The sequence below is a fragment of the Ceratina calcarata genome, unplaced genomic scaffold (genome assembly GCF_001652005.2).
Source record: "Ceratina calcarata isolate Rehan_Ccalc_2016 unplaced genomic scaffold, ASM165200v1 scaffold555.2, whole genome shotgun sequence".
In the NCBI taxonomy this organism is placed as follows: Eukaryota; Metazoa; Arthropoda; class Insecta; order Hymenoptera; family Apidae; genus Ceratina; species Ceratina calcarata.
The window spans coordinates 136,383-145,703 of record NW_017176739.1 but is presented as its reverse complement, the minus strand read 5'-3'; the positions used below and the strand labels follow the sequence as shown (position 1 = coordinate 145,703).

The 9,321-nt window shown below is 37.9% G+C and overlaps 1 protein-coding gene across 1 annotated transcript in view; it reads left to right on the top strand.

Annotated features, from left to right (window-relative positions):
* The window catches only part of LOC108629177 (membralin), a 57,674-nt gene extending 48,751 nt beyond the window's left edge, over positions 1–8,923 (top strand). Inside the window, exons 10-12 of the mRNA XM_026817109.1 lie at positions 595–694; positions 4,869–5,226; positions 6,636–8,923. Of these exons, the coding sequence (XP_026672910.1) occupies positions 595–694; positions 4,869–5,226; positions 6,636–6,850 (673 nt within the window). The 3' untranslated portion in view covers positions 6,851–8,923. The remainder of the gene's footprint in view (positions 1–594; positions 695–4,868; positions 5,227–6,635) is intronic.
* The last annotated feature ends 398 nt before the right edge of the window (positions 8,924–9,321 follow it).

Below are 9,321 nucleotides of genomic sequence, written 5' to 3'. Positions count from 1 at the left end.
GCTATTTATTATTAGAATTGTTCTTCCGACGTCTGATTTCTTTTTAATTGTAGGAAATGTGTTTTTCTAAAGTACATACATAAACTTTTGGGATTGACTGTAGAGCCAATAGATCCTTAAGCCGAGAAATGTCAAAACGAAAAAGGATATGGATTATTTTATAAAACGAGACTTTTGTTTTATTATTCAAGATACCTAATAAGCTTAAACATAATAGACATCTCATCGTTTCATTCAGTTTTAAATGACATTGATCAGAAATTCTGCATTATCACAGTAGACTTACACTTTTACTTATAAAATTCGATTAGTTTCACGTGTCGAGAATTCCATAAATACTTCGTACCCACGTTTTGATTTATGTATAATTTTTTTATTTATACGAATGACGTCCCACGTAACCCGTCAGCCTCTATATTTCAATAGGCAAGCAACTCGACACGATCTGATCGATAAAGCGCCCACGTTGTTGCGCGGATGCCAATACATCGCAAATATCGTCAAGTTATGTAATTCATTAAGCACTCTCGATGCTACTACGAATATTTACACGAAGAGTTACGTTTCCAATTTGGACAATAATTTTTGTTTCAGATTTTTCTACCTCTATCACTTCTCGTTCTACGCGTACCATTATCGATTTAATGGACAGTACAGCAGTTTGGCCCTCGTCACATCTTGGCTCTTCATTCAGGTGAGTGTTTCCTTGTTCACGTACTACATACAATAACGTGTCAAGTCATAAAAATACTGTTTTGCGATATGGAAAACGAGATACGAAATTATTATATTAAAGAGATTCACAAAGATAATGCACCGTGTCATATTGTAGATACGAATGTTTTTTAAAATTGAGAACGAAATACGAATATACATATAGTGACGTTACAAAAAAGCAAATGGAACATCATTTGTAAAAGCATTGAAAAATAAGTAAATGGTTAGCTTTTGTAGATTATTTTGTTTTATGTTTTTAAAAGCTAAGAGGGATGTCTTGTCAATCAATATTTTATTTTTCTCTAATTTTATATTATATGTATGTATATTTGTATTAATACCTTGTGTATTATTCTTAAAGAAATTCTGAATTCGTTAATCAAACATCACAATCTGTTTAAATTGTAAAATGGAAAGTAAATAACCACACGAATTATGTTACTGTGTAAAACATCTATTCGGTTTTTGTGGTATCGACAAATAGACTGGTTTGAGGGTAGAAAAATGACGGAAACATGTGGTGCGATAAATTCGTACTCAAGTAAAAATAAAAAAACGATAGCTAAATAACGATAATGGTGATAATTGTCCCAAGCGGAATAGGAAAAAGTTGTAAAACCGGGCATTAATTAGACACGTAGCAACACGTTCGAGAGTGTACTACAGATTCGTTCGATTAAATAGCATACTGTGTCCGGACTTTTGCGTTCACGTCACTTATTAAAGAACTCCGTTCAAACAATGGGGGGCGTAGGTTTGGAAATTATGTCACGAAGTACTTTTCCCCGTCCACACCGCGGCCCCCCTCCACCGTTGCGATCGATCATCTCTCCTGACGTCGATCACGAGGAATTTCTCGAGAGGGCTGCAAATGTGTTTGCCTTTCAAATTGCTTAGCTCCGGATGTTCGTCGTGCGTGAAAATATGTTTTCTCTCGTGCGGCTAGAGTCCACGGTTCTTCGATTGGACGCACGTCGCCGTCGCTTCGGCCCGGGCTGAAATTAAATCGATGGGAACATAATGATGAACGTTCCGCAGCCGTGGATTCATTTTATTCATGGGAAAGGATGGTCGTTGGTAAGGTGACGATGTAATTAAATGCAAATGTGTTGGTCTTGCTGTTTCTCCGTAATTAGGTATTAAACCAGAAAGGTAATATCGTCTATTCAATGCGACCTAAAAGTATACAAGTCAAATAATTCTTAATTATTGGTCCAAACTTCTGGTTTTCGTTGAATTTATATCAATTTAATAACTTGATGTCTCATTATGAAATGTTCCAACAAATTTTCGAGTTATGGTTTATAATGGTATATGAACAAGCATCTTCTTTTATTAAAACAAGTTGAAATTGGTAATTAGATTGTTTGTCGCATTTAATAAGCTAGAACATGGAAGGCGAACGTTTTATAAGGGTTCACGGTGAAAGTCCTGTTATTGACAGTGACGGTAGCGAATGAAGAGCCGTTGCTTTCCAGCCGAGACCCGCCATCGCTCAAACTTAAGTTACGTAAACGTAACCAGGACAATGTACCTGACAGTTCGATCGATGGAAATAATTTAATGCCAACTTACGGCTCCGAATGACCGCGTATAAATATCGCTCAGTTTCAAGTCGTTCTCTGAAATCCGCCTTCCGATATATTGTCAGAATAACGAATCAATTCCATTTATCTAGATGCAAATTCATTTCTTTAAGTATTATACATTGATAGCAGGGATACATGATTTGTTTATGAAAAATTGCACATCTGTTGCTAAAACGTTTTTCCTTTAAATGAAATCATTCGTTTATATCATTATTAGTATAATATATACAAATAATTAATCGTATAATTTTTGGCAATTTTACAATATTATCCAAATGGTTAAATGAAAAAGAAATTTTGACGTGATTATAATGGTTGAAGGTGGTAATTGAATCAGAAAAATTATTTAGCTGTGTGAACGATACGCGAAGTAATGTAATTGGATAGCATACTTTGCTAATCCAATGAATCATAATTAGATGATCGCGACGGGCGTATTAACAGTTATTATTATAATGGCGTTACAGTAGCTAGCTGTTGCCATAATAACAACGTTCGATATGTATATTTTGCGTGGAAAAATTAAATACCATTAAAGTGTAATGGTACGGTTAATTAGCCGATAAAAGATGCAAACGAGTAACAGATTGTACTGTTATATGCGAGTAAAAAGACTATCTATTCATTCATGTTGCGGCGACGCGGATTAAAAATGAAAATGACATAGTATCGAGATATAAGAATACTGTTTGAATATTGAACAAGTTTATACTTTAACTTCATTTATTGTTGATCGATTTCATATTATGAACTTTGACTGAGAATTTTCTGGCATTTAATGACCGCAGCCACAGTTACCGCGAATTTTGATAGCATTCCCTCATCGATAGAATGAAGTATTCTAGTGGCGAATAATAATTAACACTCGTCGATGGAGTTCACCTGTTCGTTAATGAGAACGGCCAGGTGAGTAGGGCAACTATCTATGATCGTTCTCGAAATGAGTTTACAAATACATCGAGCCGCGGGAAAATTTGAAAAGCCGGCGGGCAACAGGCCGCGATTGAGTGAACCGGCTTGTTTTACCTCTCTTTCTCTCAGCCTACCTGCCGTCCTTTTCTTTATAAACGCGAGAGTCGAGACGATTAGCCCCGCGGCGTCATTATATACGTACCGATATCGACGTCATCGGCGTTGATTAGCAAACGAAAATCCGATTTTCCTCGGTAACCCGTTTCGTCCTGGATATCGTTTTAAGCTTCTCTTTCGCCTTCCAGCTAGCCTCGCTTTTCCTCCGCCGATCAGTCTCGCGAGCGTTCTCTTGTTTTCTTTCTTTTTTTTCTAAAATGATGCAGATTCGTTTCGTTATTCCCAGCTCGAATCGCCGTGGATACCATTTCCTTCATGTCGACGACAGGTGCCCGGTCTTGAAATATCTGTTTTTCCATATTCAGTCCCTTTCCTCCCGTATTTCTCTTCGTTCCCTTTCCTCCGCGTCTTTTTTCCTTACCCATACTCTATACCTACTACTCGTACGTATATCTCTGACCCCTCTCACAGTATCTATTCGTTCCTGCTAAGCTGTCGGTTTGCACGTTTCATTTTGACATTGTTTTTTGCATCTCATGGCTCGAACTGTTGCTGCTCTCTTTACCCTGACGAGGAATTCTTACTCGATTTTTATGTCGCTCCGAGCGTGAACCTATCGATTCTAACTATTACCGGTTTATCCAACATGAAAATTCTACCTTGTGATTCTTATGAAAATATGATTTGAAATTGATACTGAATATGTTTTTCAAATGGAATTTTGAATGATTGAGATTGCTTCTAAGAGTTAATATTAAACCGACTAAATATTCTGAATTGGATTACTACAAAATTATGAAATGAAAGAAAACCTCTTTATTTGAACTTCGGGGATGAAGAAAAATTTTATATTGGTCTTGGTTGAATAAGCTGCGTAAATTGCTTCATTTCGATCATGATTTCCGACAGAGATTTAGAACATCCAATCTCGCTGTATCATTTGTTGAAATTTTCTTATTTGTTCGATACTAACGCAAAATTATTCATATCCTCATATGCACGCGTGGAATGTTTGCAACTACTGTGAATAAAAGTATTGCGATTGGCAGCAGCACGACGATCGGATAGTGGCGGCGGTGGTTGAAAGAGGGGTAGAATGACATAGGGGTTTCGAAGGGTGCGAAGAGAACGAGAGAAACGGTATAGAACAAATTTGGTGAATTTCCATATAAATTTGCTGTGCACGAGCGACGCTCACACGTGTATGTATACGTACACGCGCGACCACGAGTAGTTCGTAGAAACAAGCGATATCAGTAGACCGTATGCCTCGTCCTCGTACCTAGCGCTTTCGATAGTGACCACCCTGGCTGCAGCAAATTCGCAAACTAAGTATGATAGCGTTAATACCACGCCGAAGCCAATGATTCGTTATACATGTTTATTAATTCAATTAGCATACGCGGGCGATGTTTATTAATGAAGTCGAAAATGCTTCAACTTTATTTCTTAACGTATGAGTATCTCAGATTTTTACTGAATTGCGATGGAAGAATTTTTTTTTAATCTTTATGTTTCCGTTTCTGTTTTCAGCATTCGATGCTATACTTCTTCCATCATTACGAGTTGCCAGTTATACTACAGCAGGCACAATTACAGCATGTACTGTTTCGGAATCGTGCACACGGTTCACCCACTATGGCTGAACCTTCGCCTGAACCATCGCCCAGCACGAATCGGGCACTGGCTACTACCACTACTATTACGCCTTCAGTGACAGAACCATCGTTGACAAGAGAACAAGCACTTATCAGGGAACAGATACAAGTACCAACTTCGTGGAATCCACCGCAGTCGGAGTCGAGCTCGACCATTCCCGATGACCAGGCCGAGGACCGAAGCGAAGCCGCAGCAGATGTTTCTCATTCGAGCGAAGAAGAAAACACCGAAGGTACGTGCAGCATGTTTAATTTCTGTTGCATGCTTAAATTTTGTTGGATCAATTATTGGGGCTTACGATTTCATGAAATCGACTGTGATCAATTGAGAATGATGAGCTGAAAATCATTGTGGTCAATCTTGCTGATTTATGAAAAGATGTTTTCTATTGAGAATTAAAGTGCTTTTCATTTGATTGATAAACTAAATGTACGTTTAGAAGTTGAAACAATTAAACACAGGTTTTAATATTACAATTTGCTATGATTATCAGTTTTCGAAGTACACATCTTGCTTGGAATTGACTGAAATTTTTATTTCTACTAACAACAATTTTTTTCATCAATCTGTGTGGAAAATTGTGGTTCATGTCTCTGTATTTTCTTAAATATTGTATATTGAGTATCGTCGGTGTTGGTGGGTGTATTTGTATAAATAATACCCGTTGATATTCGTAATAGACCGTTTGGCACGTGATACCTTACGATCGTATTTCGGTTGGCAGTGTTTCATTCGCCACAATTTTTAATTTTGGTTCACCATGTTTCTTTCGATGATTCAATCAATCCATCGTCGTTCTAAACGAGCGTAAACCGACACGTTGGTCAGTAGATTTTACGAAATAATTGATAGCGTAGGAAGCTTCGACATTAAAGTTAGATAAAATGCTATCCCGATTCATGAAAAAGGACTAAGGATTGTTTTTTACCATGTATCTAATTTATTATTATTATTACTTAATTTTAATTCGAGTACGTAACAAAGATACTTGCTCGTAATATTTTTTTTTAGATGAACATTCAATTCGGTGGTTTCACTTGCAGTTCAATTTTCGTTTATATTAAATTCGACACAATATTTTTGCATGTAGCGTGTAATTCCGTTCTTGGAACTCGGTTAGAAATAATGCCACGCTATGCAAATTTAATGAACGGCTCATGCTGTTTTACTTTCATCCCATTCGTTCCGTAATAATTTTCACAAAGCGTACTTTGTAGTTGCACGAACGTTTTTTATTAATTCGAGTTTTCTGTATTTTGCACTGCAGTTCTCAAAGGTTCATACAGACCAACGAAATACTCTTCGTACATTAATTATTGATGCTACATATTTTTGGTTTTGAAACTTACATGCCATTTTACTGAATTTGGAAACTGGCAATGTTTCATATGCACGAGTCTAACAATTATAAGGTGTATGTAAAATGTGGATATGTTAAAATTAACAATGGTGAATGAAATGTAAATAAATTTTTGATGTTCGTCCGTCACGCATCCTCATCGCATTCGGCGCAATTCTGTTTTCTAATCGGTTCTCGTCTGCCTCTCATCGCTTTCTCGTCTAGCAGACCTTGCACGCATCCAGTCACGCACATAGACACGCGACCTCTTACAATTAGCTGAACGCTGCTTTAAATCTTAGCGACGGAGAGTCTGACGATGTCAACAGCGTCGATCGTCAGCATGGAAGTAAGCACGGAACCGAAATCGGAGCCGACAACATCTATCAGTTCCGGTCCCTTGAAGACAGGAGGAGACAATGGTTCATCCACCGATACTTCTACGTCGGAGGGGTTTGAAGTGATCGAGGCCACGGAGGCGATGCGCAAGGAAACGACATCCTGTCAAGAGAACTAGAGGAACACTAAAACGCCTCGAGCTGTGCCAGTTGCATAAAGTGGGAGGATAGAGTTCCGCGGGAGGGGAAGAGGTTGTCATTTAAGCGCGACTGCCTCTGTGAGCGGAGCGTCTTGGGAGCTGAAGAAAACCTCGAGGATCGCAGACAATTGAACAAGCGGAGAGAAATCGGGATCGTTTTCAGCGTGGACCATACTGGCAGGATAAAACGTTTATTTTATAACTGATCGATATCCGAATATTGTGGGACAGCTCATCCTTCGGGACAAATAGAGAGCGAATGGATGAATGAGCTAAAAATGTGTGTGCATATACCTTTAATCCAGTTACAGCGCGTGGCTAGGCATTAGAGTTTAACGATAAAAATTAGCTAATCGGCAGGGACGTGAAACGGGATTGTCAACTAGATTCCGTTGTGCACGGGACCAGATCACGTGAAGATGTAATACGTACTTCGGGAGGATGGTATATGTAATATTGCATTCTTGTGGAAACTTAAGAAAAAGACAAAGAGATTCATAACGCCGTGCACAGAAAGTAGGTGGATTGAATATACGAATGGATAGATTAAGATTTTTTAAATTGACATTTGAACGCAGAACGAGCCTATCTTCCACACACATTGCTACTATTTAATATTAAAAGAAAGTTTTCAGGGATTTTTAATTCCAAACGCGTGATACTGACATCGGCGTATGGCAATTTCGGGTCACAATGAGTACCCTCGGCGAACGTGAATTAAATTGAGATCAATAAACAATAAACATATACTAATTTTAAAGTAGCCTTCAAGGTATAGTGAGATTTTTAAATTGCCAACGTTTGAACTCTGATCGAATTTTTAGCACCGTTACACTACGGAGGCTGTTACAATTATAATTTACATTTACCTTATTACTTTAGAGAACCAATGTTGATTTACGTTCAAGCTCATTTAAAATGTCAATCTATGGATCATCGGTTTGGAGACATATTTGTCGCAAACATTTTCTAGTTATTTGAGAAAAATAAGCAAATAAGAAGGATACGTGGTTTAAAATATTGACGTTATTAAGTGTCGCAATGATTTGTTATTTGATTTTGTATTGAATTTTTCGCGCGGTCTTTTCGCGCTTCCGTAAAAGGGCATTCACGTAATCGACGTTCCACCGTATTTAATCCGGAGGACATCTGGCACCAGTTTCATGAGTGGCATTCTAAAGAACGAATTCACAGTAAGCTCTCGAGTGTTGTTAGACTTAATTACCAATTAAGAAAATTGTAACGCGTTAAATGTGTCGGTATCGCATGAAACGTTACGTAACGCCGAGCCAGGCTGCACGATGAAGAATACGACGAATGAAGAAAATGAAAGAACGACGAGAATTGTTCGTTACCACACACGCCTTGGAGAAAATATGCCTTTTATTTCGTCGATGAAACGTTTTCACGTTGACGCGATGTTGTTTTTGATAAGGCTTTTAAACGGTCGTTGTAAAATAAGCTTTCTTGTATTGTAAGTCGCCAGGTGAAGCGTTCTATCAAGGTTTACGCCAGTGTATTAATCGACTGTTCTTTGTTTTTTTAATCTTGATGAACGTTGCTGTTGGAGGTGGATACGGATTTTCGAACGTACGTCTTTTGAAAAGACAATTGTTTTTTAGCGAGACCGGTCGCAGAGTTATGCAATCGAGAACTGCTGACAGAATTAGTTAGACTCTGATACTTACTGCACACAGAATATTTATTGTTTGTCGTGAACGTTCTTCTATCAGTGTGTATGGATGACTGTTCGCGATTTTTGAGACACGGAAGAAAGAAATAAAAGCCGTGTAAAGATCGGTGATGGGGGTATGTTTGAAATCTTGTCAACAGAGAGAATGCCAGAATGAATGATCAGATTCTCATTGTTTTTAATATAATCCGAAATTGGATTCATCTATGTAAAATATTTTCTTAACGTGATAAGAATTCGTTTCTTTGGTTGTACATATTACTGCACTTCGAATTATTACTATTACTACTGTACTATTGCTGCTCTTACTGATAGAATTATAAATAAACGTAAAGGTGTTGCAACTCGGTATAATCATATCTGACCCACGGTTGCTCGTTCTCTTTTATCATAACACTCTCTTTACTACTTGTCGGCATAAAAATTGGTTCTGAAAAATCTGTCTTTCGTTATTCCTTTCCGTTCGAAATTCCTTATAGCACAGATAATTGAATGAGATTTTATAATCCTAATAGTAACTGAGAACAAGGCAAATTTTAACATTGAGATAAATGTAAAGGATGTTCTTAGCCCGTTCAATTGAAATTCTGAGAGAACGGTGTTCTGTTATACGGTGATCTAAGTTCCGTCGGACGAATTTCTCTGGTCATGAAAACCCCAGGCGACGGTCCGCGGGCGAGACGCAGAAAATGCAAGATTTAAAAGAGATTCCCGTGAAATTGGAATTGATTGTTCAAGCGGGATATAACGGGCGAAG